Source organism: Aotus nancymaae, unplaced genomic scaffold (assembly GCF_030222135.1).
Source record: "Aotus nancymaae isolate 86718 unplaced genomic scaffold, 86718_ANA_hifiasm-v0.15.2.pri h1tg000003l, whole genome shotgun sequence".
NCBI classification, from domain to species: domain Eukaryota; kingdom Metazoa; phylum Chordata; class Mammalia; order Primates; family Aotidae; genus Aotus; species Aotus nancymaae.
In genome coordinates this window covers 57,060,370-57,080,633 of record NW_026988414.1, presented here as the reverse complement: position 1 = coordinate 57,080,633, position 20,264 = coordinate 57,060,370, and the positions used below count along the sequence as shown (strand labels likewise).

The 20,264-nt window shown below is 31.5% G+C and overlaps 1 protein-coding gene across 6 annotated transcripts in view; it reads right to left on the bottom strand.

Annotated features, from left to right (window-relative positions):
• Positions 1-781: 781 nt before the first annotated feature.
• The window catches only part of ZDHHC21 (zinc finger DHHC-type palmitoyltransferase 21), a 75,124-nt gene continuing 55,641 nt past the window's right edge, over positions 782-20,264 (bottom strand). For all 6 annotated transcript variants that reach the window (XM_012453503.2, XM_012453508.2, XM_012453504.2 and 3 more), the window contains 2 exons: positions 9,305-9,348; positions 782-8,769 (listed from right to left, as the gene is read on the bottom strand). In XM_012453503.2, coding sequence (XP_012308926.1) covers positions 8,637-8,769; positions 9,305-9,348 — 177 coding nt within the window. In that variant the 3' untranslated portion in view covers positions 782-8,636. The remainder of the gene's footprint in view (positions 8,770-9,304; positions 9,349-20,264) is intronic.

Below are 20,264 nucleotides of genomic sequence, written 5' to 3'. Positions count from 1 at the left end.
ACAAATCTGCTTTGACTTACCAATAAAGCAAAATTTATAATTCTATCTACAAATTTAACAAATAAATTTATCTACTAATCTAGAATATTTTTCAAAATTACTTTTCTGGTAATAAAAATTTTAAAAATAATTTAAAAAATAAAGTTAAACTTCTGTCTTTCAATCTCAGGGCAGTTTCTACTAATTTACTGTTTGTAAGACCTACTGATTGTCTTTTCGGAGCTGATTTTTTTTTTTTTTTTTTTTTTTTTTGCCAACTCATGTTTACTTCTTTGTGACTTCCTACAAGTAAAGCATTTAGTTTAGGCTTAAAGAAAATTTGTCAACAAAAAGCTACTAGAACATAACTTCATAGGAACAAAGGCTTTAATTCAATATTCCTAGATCTAAAATAGTGCCTAGGTATAAACAAAGTCTCTGTATTTTATTGTACATAAATTATTCCCCTAAGAAAAAATACTTCTATACGATAGTGTCTGTCACAATAAATGTTAAATAAATTGGGTAACTAAATCTAGCCATCTGGGTCATCTCTAAGATAAATATGCCTAACTAGAAATATTGTGTTTGTCAATTTCAACCCTAGTAGGTACATCTAGTTCTTTTTGAATACTTAATGAATTTTGGGATTATGGTAGAACAATATCCCAAGGCTAGTAATCATGAATAATTATCCACATTGTATAAAATTTTTTAAAGTGTCCTATTACATTGGTAGTGCTGAAATCTAGAATTTGGGTTGATTTTCTTAAATAAAAAGGTAATGGGAGAAAAACAGTCCTATGTTTTTAAAAAATATTTATTTAAAAATGAGATTTCAAAAAATACAGTACGTAATACATTTTGAGAAGTAAAAATTTCACAGTTTAAATTAAAAACAATCTGCAAAGAAAACTGAAATATTACATGAATAAAACTAAATCACTACAATAAATTAAAAACAACAACATTGTTCTTAAGGTAGATACATGGTTTGTTTTTCGTATTAAGAACCAGTGTAGACTTTTCATCTAAACAAATATATATCAGCTCCATGGTTCCCACTTGTCATTTTCACCCATTTTACTCCCTCTTCTCAATCTATTCTTATATCTCTCAACTACTATTTTCCTAATTACCATTAGCACTAGAAATATTGGTGAAGATTTTCTTTACATTCTCTTAGGGGAAAGACAAGGTAAAAAATAACAAACAATGCAAGAAAAACAGCACTCGGATCTATACATATTATGCATTGAATAATAAAATGCCTGACAAATTTAAAAACAGGATCTTCATATGGCACTTGGAACATACCACTATTAAAATAAAAGTATTTTAGGAATATAATGCTAGACAGAACTTGGGGTTCACACGCAATTTTAGGAGCCTCAAAATAACACGAATTTTGGCTATTCATTAAACTTGCCAGTCAGATCATACACAAAAAAGACTAATTCCAGGGACACAAAGTGAGCTCAGACAGCATGATCCACGTGTGCTCTGTCCTTGCAAGAGCCTATCTTTGTTCCCTTATGTTAGATTTGCAATTCACTTGTCTGAGTATCTCTGACTCTGATGAAAATTTTTACTTTTGTATCATTTAGTTGCTTTATTCTTACACATGGTAAAGTAGAATTTTTTTTTCTTTTAAATGTTCATCTCTGGGCGACAGTTAATAGAATGAATTTTCTACTACCCAGTAACTTGAAAAATTACTGCATTCAGCCACATGCATTTAAATCATGCATAAACAAGCCAAATTACTCAGAATCAATATAGTGGCAACACAATCTAGGGAATATTGTTGGCAGATTAGAGAGAGAAAATGTTGCTTCATCTCATTAGGCTTTCAAACAAATTTTGCCTTCACCTCTAATGATATGTTCATCTAGATTTCTACATATCGTTCAAATGACCTGAAGCCACATTTCACATAAATTTAAGACTTGATTCTTTTTTTCCATTCAGAATTCACTGCAAAACCACATATTATATCTACAGTCAAGGAGAGGTTGATTTTAGCTGACTAACAATAATGCGAAATATATTCAAATGTGATTGTCTACTCTTCTAATACACACACTGTCACCTTCTTGCCAGAATCATTAACCATTTTAGCTGCAGTTGTAAGGACACAGAGTGTTTTGTGAGTTTTAAAGGGAAAAATTTGGAACCAAAATAGTATATATAGCAGTATTACATTTGGACAATTACATTTCAAAAGTACTTTAAATTACAAGTACACTTAAAGGGTGTTTTTCATTTTCGTAAAATAAACTACTAAGCAAAATTAGTTGTAAAAGTAATCTTACTCTAACTTTCTACGTAAAGTGAATAACAATATCCAGACTTTTTTCATAAAGTTCAATATTCTGTTATCAGTTTTGCTTAAATCAAGGTATATATTTCCTCTTGGGAAAGCATCTCTCTCTCTCTCTGTCTGTCTCTCCGTATGTCTCTCTCTATATATATCTATACACATATATATGTATATATATGTACACATACATATATTTTAAGGGTGTTCTTTTACTTTATCTTTATTTGCAAAGTAGACAAATGGCAACATTATTCTTTAAAGCCACTAAAGATTATACACACACACACATATATGCTGAATTCTTGATCTGTAATCAGAATGGACCCTTAACTCTTCACTTTAGTATTTTGTTTCAGTATTCATTAAAGTGCCCAATAAGCTATATTGTTCATTTATATAAATAATATTAGAGTTCTTACTTTTTTATTGTTGCAGAAATAAAAAACTTGTGAAAAGTGCTTCAATAATCTTTTGTAATTTCAGCCTATCAAACTACCTTTTAAAGTAGCCAAGCTATATTAAAATACAAAATTAAAATCCATACATGCCTAACTTAAAAAAAGTCCAAATGAGAAACATTTAAAATCCATTAAATTGTCACAGCAGCATGCAAAAAATAAGATCTGTTAATCAAATTGATCTTAGTAACATTAAATTCTGCTTTATAAACACACAACGATGTGAGAAGAAAACTCATTCAACCAAAAAGAAAATTAACTCTTTGGTACAGGAATTAAAAATGTCACTCAATGCTAACGTGAATAGCACCAGGATGTTTTAGAGTTGTTGAGGTTGTAAGACACTAACTTCAGGCACCAGTAGGTTAAAATATCATCCAATGGATACTGGCAAGAATATATAGCTTGCAATACGCAGATAAGCTTTCCTTTTAGTTAACAGCCTGCAAACAATTAAACCTTGTATTTAGTCAAACAGGCAGGCAAAGCTACAGAAAAGCCCACAACTTTTGTTAAGCTATTTGTCCACATCTTTGTTTATATGTAAAGCTATTAATACCAAAAAAATCAGTGTTGAACTGTTGTAAGCACGACATTAGATGTTACAGGTATTCAAAACATCAATAGAAATGGAGACCTTCAAGGTATCAAGAACTCCAAAATATCTCAAATGTTAAAGTGAAAGCCACCCTTATATGCATATTGTTTATTTTTCCTCCAGTGACAAAATTTTCTATACACTCAGTATCTTTTCTTTGCAATAAGAGATTTCCAGAAAAGGTGCCAGTTTTTTCAAACTTTGGGCAACCTATTCATTTCTCCTCTGCATTAAATAGCTGCATTTTCAACATTATTTTTAACACTTCATGTTAACACACTCTACACAATTATGATATTTAAAAGTAAAATATTTCTCAAAGGCATCTGACCAACTGAATAGAAACAGCAATATAAATTCCTTAAGTTAAATAATTCAAACTAAATATTTATATGCACTAACAACTCTTCCAGTAAAAATGGTATAAATAAGAGATAAGGCTAAAATGATTACAGCAAAGAGATTTTCTGATGTCAGAAACTGGCTCAAGTCAACTCTGTTGCTGAGATGGTGATTATTCATGCACCATCCAGCCTTCTCTACACCTTAGTAAGTTTTTAGATACTCACTACTCATTTGTACCTATTCTCTAGGGTAGACAAGGCAAAAAGAACTTCATAATAGTAAAAAAATGATACTGGAAAATATCAGTAATATCAATGCCTTTTTAAATACCGTTATTTCTGTTTCAAATTAGCAGGCAGTATTGCAACATCTGAAGAACTAACAAAGATGTAGTAAGTTTTGTTGTTAAAAACTGCATAAAGAAGTTAAACCATTATCACCTCAAAAGCAGGAGAAATGCTAAATACTGATTAATAATAGAATTACAGCATTGGTTCAAAATACTTCAAGCAAGTTGGTTCTAATACTTTCTCACATGGTACTGTAGAATATTCTAGAATTCAACTGAGAATGACTATAGAGCACAATGAAGTTTGTGATTTATAGATAAATTCAGAGGATGATTTCTAGAATAAAGGTTAACAAACTTGGGCATTAAATAACACATTCATTACTTATACAGTTAATAATACTAGCAAGTAGAACACATTAAATGTACACGGCTTATTAGCTACATTTACCAATACTTATGTATTTTTTAAAGCAGTAGTAGTAGAGTTGTGTGAAAATCTAACATTTGTATCTATTAGCAAACTACTTAATGTTAATATGTGTGAATTTTATCAAATAAATTACAGATATATCTATGAATATTAGAGGTCATGTCAGAAACGTATTTAATAAAGTAACTATAGGTTATTAAATTTGGTAAACTTGAGCTAAGTAATCTATTGACACAGGAAGCACAAGAAAAGCAGAGACTAGAGCAAGCTCCAGAGAGAGACTAGCAGCTCTGTTAATTAATATGAATGGCATATTAAACCAGAGCTTGATACATTGTGATTTTATAGCAATACACGTGAAAACACTCAAACTGCCCCATGATCTAACACACAGAAAATTGTGTGGTCATAATCTAAATCAGTTCACACTTCTTGGTTGGAAGTGTTGTCTTAAGTCTTCATGATTAGCATTCAGAATTAATACACACTTTAGAGTGAAACATAGTGCCAACTAGTTACTTGTATGGAAGTGACTTGAATGTCTAACAAAGAATAGTTATCATTAGCCACCATACTTAGAGAAAAATGCCTCTATGCATTGGCAAAAACATATTGATGTTAATTCTGACAGGCGTTTTAACTCAGCTGTTATACTGAACATTACATATTATGTTCTCTATTTCATTAATACTAAAAATAAACTATACTTTTTTTCTGAAAAAGAGGTTAATATGCTAACTACAATTTAAAATAGCTATTTCTTATGTTAAGCACAAATATTTTCAATACAACTCTTAAGCAAAATAGCACTTTTATTATAATGGAACGTCAGCTAACTTGATATTTTTAAACTAGAAGTCTGGGTTACAAAGTACCAACTGCTCTCTAACTGAATGCCTACTGGTTGAGGGGTCCTGAACTCAGTCCATTTTTGCCTAAAATCTTAAGACTATACGAAGCCCATAAACATTTTTGTTTGCAGAAAACAATGACAAATATGATTGTTCAGGAGGTATAACTTATAGTATCTAGGCAAAAACCTTCCATTTCCTGAAGCCCAATAACGACTTTACTAATGTAAAAGCATCCTTTAACATACATTTTGCTTAAAATCAAACAGAATGTTTATAAAGAAATACTTCAGTCCAACACACATATTACATCAGTAATCTCACTGCTCACAATTATTTTCTAATGTCCAACACCTTTAGTTGTTTTCATAGTTATCCAGAATACATAATAAATTGTTTATTAAAACCATAGATATAACTCTGGGAAAGTTAAAAAAAAAAAACAAGCAGAAAAGAAAAGGAAAAGTATACAAAGAATCATTAATTTCTGTGTTATTTAAGGCAATAGAGCCAGTAAAAACAAATCATTTCAAAACTGAGTAAAAAAAACTAACATAGTTTTTTAGATATTCATTAAAACACAGTAGACGCTTGGTTGTTTTTGTAGCTACAATAAATTTCTGTTTTGTAATAAATTGGTAAAGGTAACAGCTTTTCCTATTCTAAGGAGTTACTCTGCCAAAATGAGGTTTAAAATAAAATGCATGAAACGGCTTAGTTTATCCTAATCTGATATAAATTTGTGACTGATCGATAACAAGAATTTAATGAGAATATATACATAAATGAAGCAAAGTAGTCATCACATTCTTCAGAACTAGAAATATCATAAAACCATGTTCACTTTCATAAAATTTTACATTTTTGTATATACACTCCTCCTAAGTTTGTACTTTTGATATGTTCAGAATGTGGCTATACTATTTACTTATAGGGCAGTAAATCTCTAGTGCCAGTATAATTACACCAATTAGCCAAAAGAGGGCGCAGAAAGAACACCGGTAGATACGCTTAGGACACTGCCAGTTGGTTTCTCTCTGGTAGTCTAACAAGAATTAATTAACAAAACCCACAGGAGGGTTAGGTATGCTAACTTGGGAATACTGAAAGTTACAGTTTAAGTATATATAGATATACTTTAATATACATTCTTATGTAAATATACTGATAGCATTTCTGCCATTCAAATAAAATAAGCATACGCTTTTCTAGTGTATTAGTTTGTAGTCCAATAATTTAAGGTTATTGAGTACAGAGGGATCAGGACCAGGGAAGGTAAAGAGGAAGAGGGTAAAGAATATGCCCTAGAAGTGGTAAATCTAGGAAAAATAAGAACACAAATCATCAGAGTATGAAAGAGACCCCGCCCAGTACCTTTCAGTGTACCTACTGCTGCTACATAAAGTATAAATTAGCCACAGAGATCTTTAGGGGATGTTCATTGGCTCTGCCGTTTTCTCAAGGTCATTCTTTGAAAGGAAGGCATACAATATAAGGCATTCAACTGACATCTACCTACGTTATCTATATATTACTTCCTTATAAACAGTTCTGTCACCAGGCCAAATGTGGTCAATTAGCTTGCACAAAATGCAACCCATTTGCCTGACATGAACATTCTAATTTTGTGTTTCACTAAGCTTTATAAATATATTTCTTCTATTTAATTCACTACATCTTTTTTCAGTACCAATAAATACGTTCATCTGCCACTTCTGAGTTTTTAATAAACTATTCTAATTAGAACATGAAAAACATAATATTAACATCTCTGAGAAGAACTTACTCTATTATTTCAGAATATGTTATAAGATATTTACAATTTCTGAAAGAACTAACCACAGTACAGCCAACTGGCTGACAATGGTAACCTTGTGTTTAATTATTTCCCAGGCATTATTCCTTACTTCCAAGGCTAACTAAAAGGAAAATATTAGCATGGTTCATGAACAGTAGACTTTTCAATCTTCTCTTCACGGGAAAGACTGTGAGTACATATATTCTTTTAAAAGATATATGAGTTTTGCAGTATTGTAATGGAAAAAAATTAAAAGCTGAGTTTTTTTCAAAGCATACTAAATGTCTTTTCATACAAATGTTCTATGCCTTGCAAGAGAACATCACTATTAGTAATTTAAATTTGCGTATGGATAATGATAAACCGAGATCATTATATTTTCTTATTTTAGGGTCACTTCTTAACATTAGCTAATCTCTCAATGCAAATTATAGCTGGACAATTAAAATTTAATTTTAATTTAGGTGATTATAGGTACACAAAAGTTAGTAACTTCTTTTAGTAGTAGCTTCTTATAAATAAAATTTCTATATGAGTTGGTCAATATCTATATATAAACCTTCAATGTGGAATTTTACATCTACTAGTACATAAATAAAAGTAAAAAGTATACTCTTTTCAAAAGCACAATATTCCTCTTTATACTGTACATTATATATTATCTAGTTATACTATCATTTTAAAAACATATGCATTCTAATGTAACTGCACTAGAAAAGGTAATTGTGAAGTTATTGCAAATTCTCTCCCCTTTTTGCTCATTAAAATCTTAGGGTAAAATAGGAATACATGCCCACTGGTCAGGAGTTCTCCTGGGGGCGAATATTCTAAACACAATCAATAATTACAACAGTAATGGTGAAAATGAAAAAATTATTGTGAAAAAAGTTTTAACATTTCCTTTACAGTCAGGTAGGTAGTTGGGTGTTTTACTTCAGTGGTACTTTTATTTTGGTTTTGGTGAAGAAAAAAAGAAGAAAACATTAGCCACTCCTAAGAAATCATTGCCCTTTTCTGTTGCTGTTGTTCACTCCTTTGCTGCTGCATTTTTAAAAATGTTGCAGCACATATAAAAGGAAAGGTTATTTTAAATTGGATTTGAAAAAGAAAATTTATCTATACTATAAGAAGGTGTATCAGCTTTTGTAAAACTGAAAAATTAAATTTAGATTTGGTTAGTACTGTTTAAAAGTGAAAATTTTAAATTAACATCTGAAATTTACCATAAATTAGAATCTGTAACATTATCAGTACTAAAAGAAATTATGTAAAATTATTTCATCCCAATCACTGCCTTTTGAGTTTAATAACAAAAGCATTTAAAGAAATCCCTGTGGAAAGCTAATTTGAAAGTAAACATGCTTTAAAACTTAAATATAGATCTTGTATTAGTCCCACAACAGGATCAAGATCACTATTAAAATAAAGCCTGGGGCACATTATGATGCCTAAGATTGGTGGGTGGATTTTAATTGACTTGAAGACTGTCATAGTTCTATTATCATAAAACCTGTAACGCATTTCCAGCATGGAGGACCCATCTGTGCCCACCATCCATCTGTTTAGACATGATTGGCAAAGTGGTAGGGAACTCGCAGTGGTTGCCTCTGCCTGAAAGGAATGAACCACAGGATCTTCCAACGAGTGCCAAAAACTTCTGAGAAGGTCTGCTGCCATGGCTTTCGGGGCCTCGATCTACAGAAGACAGCATTATTAGTGAAAGACAGCACTCCCATGGTGTACTTCAGTCAGCTAAAACAATACAGGTTGGCTGGGGATCCATTACTGGACTCTGATGAATTGTGTCCCAGCATCATAAATACAGCTTTTCTTTCATTATGGCATGCAGCTGAGTTTTAACTCTGGATAACAGATATTGTATCTGTGTCGTCAATCAACCTAGCACAACTTTTGAAGCAGAGGAGAATCTCAGGATTAACAGAATGTGTGTCAACAACACAGTAGCAAATCTCTTTTGATGTACTTTCAGGACAAATAATTTAACTTACTTTAGTTAGACCAGGCACAAGAATGATCAGCATTTTAGTGTGAAAATTATCATGGCTGGAAGACCCCTACGGTAAGACTGGGGTATGCTCGTCTAGCACAGGCCTCAGACAAGGCAACAAGAAAAAGCCATCATTATATTATCTTTCTACTATATGCACATATTTCTCAAATATGTCTTATTTTTAAATAAGAATACCACACACTTAAGTTTTATACTTACATATCTTCACAACAGTTTGACATCTTTTCAATAGATGTTGTATCCTATTAAAAACAAAAAATTATTTTCAGACGTAACAAAGTTATTGTCTTTATTCTGTATCTATTCTATGATGTTTTTAATGTTATTCTGAGAATATTCTAAAGATTTAAACCATTTATATGTATTATAAATTTTAAATTATCTTTCACACATTGCTGGAATTCCCTTGGAAAAACAACATCTACATTATGCAAAAAAAAAAAAAAAAAAAAAAAAAAAAAAAAAAAAGATTTGGTTAGTACTGTTTAAAATACAAAAACCTCACAAAAACTATGGGAGTAGCACTTCATTAAAATATAACCTTTTATTACACTTGCTTTCTTGACAATTCGTTTGAAAGTCTACAGTCTACTTTCAATTTAACTGTCAATGAATATGCATTAAAAATAAATATAAAAATGACATCTGAAAGAAACTAATGAACAGAAAACTGCCTAAGAGTCAAAGAGTGCTACTGGTTCTAGATTTCCATAAACAACAACAAAACTCACAATAAAGTATGAATTTGCCATATTACAACATCTATTACTCTGAAAACTAAACTGACCAGAGCTCTTTTTTAGCAGAAAAATAACTTTTTTCATAATAATGCAATTTCCTAATTGTATGCTTTCTTTAAGGCTCTAATGCAAATACATAAGAAAAACATTTCAACAAACAAAAGATTGCTTCTAGAAATGCTGGCTTAATTTGTGTTATCAGAAGACTGATCATTAGATTGGCAAACTGTTATGGCAATAGTCAAATAATAAAAACACAAATTATACAATCTTATTTTTAGAAATTTATTTGTATTTTAAATATTCTTTGAAACAGTGCAAAAGAGTATATATTCATTCAAACATACCAAAAGCTGAAGAGGTTTTCTTCTTTTTATCCCTTTACCTTAACACTTTGCTCATACATAGGTGAACTTATTAAGCAGTACTATTCATACAAACACTTGCAGCTACAAGTAAAATCCCAAGAACTTGCTTGGCTGTAAAACTTTTTTCCAATGATGCCAATAAACAGCACCTTCACTCAAAAACAATTCTTTAGAGACATTAAATAGCTCATCATATTAAATTCTCATTATGAATACTTGCATAACTACAGGTAGCCTACATAAGAGGAAATTAGAGAAAATGGATCTACTTTTAAGATAAATAGTAACTAATAACAGAGTTTCATTTACAGATTTTCCAGGAATTTTTTTAAAAGTTATAGATTAGCTATCTATTCTATATTAGTTAGTTTTTCTATCAAACATTATAATTCATGGTATCCAATGTTAATTCTATTAATAATTAACCTTTCTCAGCTCTGTTATAATTTTCTCAAAATGTTTGACTTTATGAAAACACAGTCTACAAACATATAACACTGATTAGGGTCTTAGAGGAAATTTGGGCCTCAAGCTCCACATCTGTAAAGGAACGAAGTGAAATCATTTTAGTGGTTTCTTAGAGTTTTGATGGTGACATGTTGTTCCAGAGCAATTAAAACAGCTTGTGCAAAGAAAAAGATGAAATAGAAGTCAAAGAGAAAGATGAAATAGAAATGTTATTAGGAAAGGTATATGAATGGCCTAAGATCACAGTTGTGGGCAACACTTAAAAACTAGAAACTATTCCATGGCACATAAGGCAAATGCAAGGTCTGACAACTATCACCAGCTAAGATTAAGGGAAATTTTTACTATGCAGAAACTGCAACTTGCTTATAATCCTGAGAGATTTATTTGTGGCATTAAAAGAATCAACTTTAAAGATTTCAGATTTAGATTTCATACAGAAAAAGCTTTTATTTTCAAATGTTTTTGATACCTTCCTTGAATCTGTTTTGGGAAATAACTAGAAGACTATCTACTAAATCATCGTAAGCATGGTTATTCTTTCAAACAATGTGATATTTACCATTATTTTAGGAGGAGGATTTGTGAGGCCGGCCACAATAGGCTATTTTTTCCTCTGGAAATGGCAAATGCTCATATCTCTGAAACACTGCTATCCAGAATACCGTTATAAGTACAATTTGTATTTTAGCAACCGAACATGCCATCAAGTTTTTGCACTGGTGCTTACACGTAACATACCCAGAGCAATACAAGTTAAGTTATCACATCCACAAGCAGGACAGAAACATCAAACTAGAAGAGAACAGGGGTTACTACCAGCAAGAATACAAAAAACCACGTTATCCTTAAAAGTCAAATTAAGTTTAATATACGTTTGGCATTTTAAAAAACACTAAAATAATTAAAATATTTTGGTGCAGATAACTTCATTCAATACTAAAGACTCAACATGGTTAGTGCCCATCATGAAAGGATCAATATGATAACCGTTATCCTCAAGGAGTTTAAATACAAAGTATAAGTTCTTAGTTATATATAAAACTCAGCATTCCAGAGAAATTCACTTGTCCAGGAATAACATTTTCACCATGTGTTGTCTATGAGAACACTTCATTTATAGATAAATGCCTTGATTACAGTCTAATGATCAAAACATCTAAGACTTTCATCAGTCTATATAACTAAGAGATATTTAAGAATCATTTATTATTTTAAAAACTGGAAGTTTTTGAAAAAATAATGAACTAGAAACAGCAAGACATACAGAAATACAGGCCCTACCTATTTTACCTAATATTTTATCTTCTGGTGGGTGATCTCACCTAAGAAACTATTTTTATTTTTCAGATCTAGTCTAAAAAATTATGTTGACTATTAAAAAAAAAACCTGTACCCTAACTAATAAGATTATACCTGGAATGGGGGGAAAAGTTCCTAAGAGAAAAGGAGAAAGAGATATTTACTGGCCTGATGTTAGAACAATGGGAGGTTGCGGGTGCAAGATAAAGAGCAAGAATTTATCACCAGCGGTTTCCTGGTAAACAGACCTGAGAACCCAGTCCTCTTGGCATAGACAGCTTGATGATACAATCCATCCAACTAACTCATCCTGTTTTGAGTTCATTCTCACCAAGCAACACTTTGCCACATATGTTGTTATACAGGAATAAGAATGTGCTGAAGAGTCCTTCGGCACTCCTGACAATTGCACATACAGGAATAAACAATCTGTTATATGACTATCTTGACTATCTCTTTTGAGTCTGGAAGTAAGAGCCACTGCCTCCGGGCCTGTTTAACCCTGCAAACAATTTCAAAATGGAGTTTCTAGACCTGCCAAACTACAGACCTGATGAAAGTAAGAATATTCTTTTCGTTAGCCTCTTTAAAGACAGTTCAATCTAACCTCAATTATTGCCTGCATTCTTTATTATTATACGTCTTGTTGATGCTTCTAAGTCTGATATATATAGTTACCTAATGACTCTATGGTGATTTAACCTAGTGTAAAACACTATTCTATATTAAAAAACTGAACTCAAAATACATCAAAAACTTCAGTGTAAGACTTGAACCTATGAAACTACTGGAAGAAAACACAGATGAAATGCTTTATGAAATTGCCTGGATAAGGATTTTTTAGATAAGACATAAAAAGCAAAGGTAACAAAAGCAAAAACAGACAAATGAGATTACATTAAACCAAAAAGCTCTGCACAGCAAAGGAAACAACACAGTGAATGGCTGGGTGTGGGGGCTCACGACTGTAATTCCAGGACTTTGGTGGATTGCTTGAGGCTAGGAGTTCAAGACCAACCCAGGCAATATAGTGAGACCCTGTCTCTACAAAACAAACAAATAAACAAAAACTTTAAAAATTAGCAGGTATGGCATGGTGGCATGTGCCTGTAGTCCTAGCTACTTGGGGGATTGAGGTGGGAGGTTTGCTTGAGCCCAGAAGTTCAAGACTGCAGTGAGCTATGATCACTGCCTAGGTGATGGAGTGAAATCCTGTCTCTTAGAAAAAAAAAATACAATAAAAAATCAACCTAAATAATGGAAGAAAATCTCTGCAACTATACAGCTGACAAGAGGTTAATACCTAGAATACATAAGAAACTCAAACAATAGCAAAAAAAGAAAAAATCTGATTCTAAAATAGAGAAAAGATTATACAAATGACCAACAGGTATATGAGAAAATGTTCAACACTGCTAGATATTAGAGAAATGTAAATCAAAACCGCAATGAGAAATCACATCATCCCAGTTAGAATGGCTATTATAAAAAATACAAATGGTAAGTGTTGGCAAGGATGTGGAGAAAAGGGAACCCTTACACACTCTTGGGGAAGATGTAAATATATACAGCCATTATAAAAAACAGTATGGAGACACCTCAAGAAATTCAAAATAAAACTACCATATGATCTAGCAATTACAGTACTGGGTACACAGTCAGCCCTCCAAATTTGTGGGTTCTGTAGCTGTGATTCAATCAACCATGGATCACAAATATTTTAAGAAAAACAATTTTAAAAACAATAATAATACAAATAAAATAATATTTAACAACTATTTGCATAGTATTTACATTGTATTATGTATTATAAATAATCTAGAGATGATTCAAAGTATAAGGGAAGATGTCCATAGGTTATATTCAAATACTACATCATTTTACATAAGAAACAGGAGCGTAAGTGGATTCTGATATCCCTGTGGGGTCCAGAAATCAATCCCCCATGGAGAGTGAAGGACAACTGCACATCCAAAGGAATAAAATCAGTATGTCAGACTCCCATGCTGATTACAGCACTCTTCATAATAGCCAAGACATGGAATCAATCTGTATCTAACAGCAGATGAGTAGATAAAGTAAATATGATATATATATATATACACACACACACACATAATGCAATATTAATTGGCCGTAAAAAAGGAAATATGATCATTTGCGATCACATGGATAAATGAAACAAGCCAGTACAGAATGACAAATGCTGACTGTTCTCACACATATAGAGAATCTTAAGAAAGTTGATCTCATAGAAGTATGAATAGAACAGTAGTTGGCAGAGACTGGGGAGGGTAGAAAGAAGTGAAGGATGGGTAAAAGGATGGTCAATGGGTACAAAGTTACAATTAGAAAGGCGTAATAAATTGTGGTGTTCTCTTGTACAGCAGTGTGATTACAGTCAACAAGAATGTACTGTATATCTCAGAGTAGCTTGAAGAGAGGATTCTGAATGTTCTCACCACAAAGAAATGATAAATGTTTGAGGTGATCGTTAATTACTGATTTGATCATTATATTACGTATACATATATTGAAACATCACACTGTACTTCATAAATATGTGTAATTATTATATATCAATTAAAAATTAAAGATTAAAAACGCTACTTAGGTAAGTTTTTCACATTTAGAGATTTGTCTGCTTTATATGTTACTAATTTCTTTTAATTCTAAGAAAGACGTTCATTTCACTTCTTAGCACTTCTAAATAGTAGCTCATTTAAATTTAAATTTTTCCATAGCACTTAGCAGCATATATGGTACAAAATGGTCAACTTAATGTAAATTTTCAGCACTAAACTAATTGGACATGAACAGAAATAGCATGATTCCTTATTTTTAGTTTTGTTTTCAATCAAAAGAGGAAAATGTCCTGTTAACCTCAGCTCGCTCTCTCTTCCTTTTAAGTCAGAATTACTTTCCTTATTTGAAATGAATGGTTCTTTAAGCACCCATTTCCAACAAAAGACCAGCTACGCCTTTTATTAGGGATCTGAAGTTCACATAAACATCTAATCTATCATAGAACAAAAGTGAGAAGGCAACAGATCTTACATTTATAGCCACTGAAAATCTCTTTCCAAAATAATCCCTACATTTCTCTTCATCACACTACTTTCTGACTGTATAACCTAAAGAAAATTGCTAAAACTCTAGACCTCGGTTTCCAAATAATAACGCTTACCTCATAGGTTTTTGTGGGGATTAAATGAGTTAATAATGTCAAAATCCCTTATAACTCCTAAATAAATGGTACTCCTAGATTTTACTGATATTGCCTACTACCTACTTTCTGAGAGGGCTTGGAAATAAATATCTCAATTACCTCAAAATGTAACTTTCAAAATTATGTTTAAACAAACAAGTGGTTTTATAATGAAAAATAAATAATAGGGACAAGAGACTACGCATATAAAATTCTATGCCCTCTAAGAGCTTACAATCCAGTTCAAAAAACAAGTCCTAAATACATAAACCATGATTTATTTATTCATTTATCCATCTATCAATAATTGCTAAGTATCTACTATGACAGTCCTTAGCATCATGGAGCTTACAGTCTAGTAAAAGTATTCAAGTATACAAGAAATAATTATATAGGAATATAGAGAGGAAGCCAGCAAGAAAAATTATACACAATAATGTTTTGTATAAATAAGTCTTGTACTAATTAGAATATTTGGAACAACTGAAAAACTATGTTTATAATCAAAACTCAAATTTAACTACTCTTACATTTTTAACACCAAAATTTTACTTCGATAAGATTTTTAGTTATTAGTGGAAATAAGATGGGCATTTAATATGCTCCTTTGGCTGAGATTCAGGGAATAATAATATATCAATAAAATGTACATAAATTACTGTGATAAAATATAAGCAAACCATAAATATAAGATTCACTGCTTCCTGCAATTCTATGATGTTTTACTGTCAGATTAAATATTTGTGTAGATTTAGATCAAGAAATAACAAAATGAATATTTAGGGAAAATTGCAAGTAAAAGGAAAATCCATAAAGGTTTAGTTTCCTTACCAACATTTTTTTTAAGCATCTATTTAATCACTCAAGCAACTAGTAGTGATTTAAGAAAATGTAAATGCACTAATCTACTGAAAAAAATTATAGAAAAAGATGTTTTTTCCCAGCTACTCAGGAGGCTGAGGCAGGAGAATTGCCTGAACCCAGGAGGCGGAGGTTGCGGTGAGCCGAGATCACGCCATTTGCACTCCCGCCTGGGTAACAAGAGCGAAACTCCATCTCAAAAAAAAAAAAAAGATGTTTTTAATTACTTTTAATTTTATCAAAAATACTTCCAATCAGTTTATTACACTAAGCAGAGAGAAATTATGCAATATAAATAGGAACATATGTATAATAGAGTAGTCCAATTCATTCCACATATCACGATTATCACAATACATTTTGATAATTCTTTTTTTAAAACAGTATTTCACACAATTATGTAATGTAACTTAGTATTTAAACAAATATTTTTGGGAAGGGGGAACCTAGTTTCTATAAACTTCTTTATCATATACAAGATTCTAAAAAATATTATACCCAATTTTACTATATGATGTTAAAAGCATGTTTTAAAAAAGGGACATTTTAAATTTTAATCAACTTTCTAGGTTTTAAAAAAGCTATAAAATCTTTCATATAATATTACAATTGGAAATACTATATTAGAAATACATTTATTTTGTTTCTATTAAGCAACAACTCAAAGAGGAAAATAAAAATGATATAGAGAGTTCCCTTTATTAGAAGTATAAGTGAGCTGGGGTCAGCATAATTAGCAATGATTTTCATGTCTGTAATGCTGACCTGGAGTTGAGTAGATGAAACCTAATTTTTATAAAGAGTGTACTGAATGCTGCTAATTCACAATGATTTGGCAGAATACCAGGCAAAGTTTAACTATAGGGATTAATAATTTCAGGACTACATTTCTGTGTATAGATTAAAAGGCAAGTAAATCAACAAATTGATTAGTAAAATGATATCTTTACTAATGATGTAGATAGTCTCCTTTAAACTGATTTAACATTTTGAACATAAGATACTTTTCACTGCATAAGGTAACCTAGTTAAAATTGTCACCCCTGCATGTGTGATTTTTCCAGTATTTATTTGGGTAAACATTAACTTTGTGAGTTCAATATGAGCCAGTATTCATGGGAGAAATATTTTCCTCTTAATTTGAAAAGCTTTGATTTAAGCTATCTTTAGTAATTCAAATAGAATCTAATAATAGTACCTGTGAAACCAAATGCAAAAATCACTATTTTTTTGAGAATTTAGTCTTTTACAAAATTGCAACTAAATACATCTGTCTCACTCTACCCCCAAACTCACTACAACTGAGAAAAGCTCCAGAGATATCATCAAAAGCTTACACTATTATATAAAGTCCACAGAGCCTAGAAAACAAAAATGCTTGTATATAAAATTTAGATAAACTGTCAGAGCCGTGTCATGGTACACAATAGCTCACCGTCAGAACCTCACCAGAATGCGCTGTACCAGCTGTTACAGCACTTCTTGATTAACTCTCTCCAAGCCCAGTGACTGAAAACATGACGAATACAATCACTCAGCACTATTAGTATTGGTGGTCATCAGAATGGATATTATTGTCGGCTATGTGTGAAGTACTGCTCAATAATTCAGACAACATCAATTACATTAATAACAACATCACTATCCACTTCATTCAGAAACAGCAAAAAAAGAAGAAGAAAAAACAGGCTAAACAGCCTGAAGTCTAAAAAATAATTTGACCAACCTGTTCCCCTTAATAAAAAAGAATGCCTCGATGTAGATTGACTTGAAAACATTTTGATTTCAGTATAAACTGTAGTAAAAATGCATAAACATGTATATTTAAATCCTTTTTAAAATTAAATAGAAAAATAATCACAGGTAATCCTTTTGAATTGGGCTTCAGATTAGTCTATTTAACAGAAACATCTGGTTGTGTTGAAATCTTTTAACCTTGAAAATGAGATTAGAAATCCACTATTTTTAAGTTAAAGTAATTTCTAATTATTCTATCTGGGTCACAGATTATCTACTCTTGTTAGGTCTAAAATGACATCAGATTATCACTGCTATGATTATCCTTCCACTATCAACAGGAAGATGAGATTTTTTTCTTCCTATACATGAGATAAATGATTTATTTATTCCAAGGAAAAATGAATAATGGTAAAAAAAAAATGACTGAAAACTCATAGCTGGTTCCCTGAAACCTCAAGCTAAACTCCAAAGAGACAGCACTTATTTTGCTTGTTTGATGTCTAGTAGGTCTATATTCAAGTTATGCAATAAAATAGTTTATGTAATGAAATGTTATCTGCACCACTAGCTTCCCAAAATGCCTCTAAGATATTTAGTGTGCAAGAGTAGAGGAAAAAGTAAGACTGCAATGGAAGGACTAAATTTACTGTGATTCCTTCTCCCACTTCTTTCTTATGCTACCTAAGAAATCCATCACTTCTTTAACACTGTAAAGAGAGATCCATGGATTCAAATTATGACAAAAACATGTCCATATATAAAATTTCTTGTTGGTAATCTTAATTTTATCACAAAACAGCAAATGTATTTTATAAATAAAGTAAGCATAATCTATATTTTAACTTAATTAAAACATGAAAAACTATTTTATTTAAATGCTAATAAATCATTAGATTTAAAATTAAACACTGAATGCATTATACTTTTAAATAATCAAGCCTCGAAGAATCTTAAACCGATGTGAGGAGTAGTAAATTCTGGAAACCCTTTTTAATTTTTTTTTTTAATCCAAAAAGGGTAATGCTTGAAGTTCACTATGAAATCCCAGCTAAAGAGACTTAAAAATTTATTGTAATTCTAAAAAGTACTTGTATTCAAGAGAAAGTAAAGTGACTAAAGGTTAAGATAACAAATATATCCTCCCTTTTGCTTTCTCCTTAATACTTTTTTTGAATATTTCACAGATGTATAATTTTTGTAGATATCAGCAATGTCTGGTACAGTGTTCTGAGAGGGTACTACATATATGCAGAAAGAGATGAAACTTTTGGAGTGAGCATTATTTAACAAATGTGGTTTCTACTCAGTTTTAGAAATATCACATCATAACTCCATCTCTCTATCTTAATAAAATGTAATGTTTTCAATATTACGGAAAGAAAACCTTGTAATTTGAGAATTAACATGTTGATAGAAGAGAGTCAGAATCAAATCTGATATACAAAAACCATAAATAACTTACAAAAATACCTCAAAGATATTGCAGGTTTGATTCTCTACAATGAAGCGAGTATTGAAATAAAGCCAGTAACAAAAATGTTTCGATTTCTCACTGCATATAAAAGTTATGTTTATGCTATACTCTAGTCTATAACATGTACAACAGCATTATGTCTAAAACACAATGTACATACCTACCTTAAATTAAAAGTACATTATTGCTAAAAAATGCTAATGATCATCTGAATCTTCAGGGAGATGCAATATTTTTGCTGGTGGAGGGTCTTGCCTCCAAGTGGATGGATTCTGACTGGCCAGGGTGGTGGCTGCTGAAGGCTGGGGTGACTGCCACAATTAAAACAATAAAGTTTGCTGCATGGGCTGACTCTTCCTTTCATGTAAGATTTCTCTGTAGCATGCAATGCTGTTTGACAGCACTTTACCCACAGTAGGACTTTGTTCAAAAATTTGGAGTCAGTCCTCTCAAACACTGTCACTGCTTTACCAACTAAGTCTATCTACTCTTAGAAATTCTTTGTTGTCATTTCAATAATGTTCACGGTATCTTTGTTAGGAGTAAACTCCATCTCAAAACACCACATTTTGTGCTCTTCCATAAGAAGCAACTTCTCATTCATTCAACATTGATCATGAGATTGTAGCAATTCAGTCACATCTTCAGGCTCTACTTCTATTTCTCACACATCTGTAGTTATCCCCTGCACTGAACTCTTGAACTCTTCAAAGTTAGCTATGAAGTTTGGAATCAACTTCCAAACTCCTGTTCACATTGCTATTTTGGTCCCCTCCCATGAATCAAAAATGTTCTTACTGGCATCAAGAATGGTAAATCTTTTCCAGAAGGTTTTCGGTGTACTTTCTCCAGATCCATCAGAGGAATCACTATCTATGGCAGCTATAGCTGGTGAAATGTATTTTTTAAATAATAAGACTTAAAAATTGAAATTATTACTCCTTGATCCATAGCATGCAGAATCGATGTAGCAGACATGAAAACAACATTAATCTCC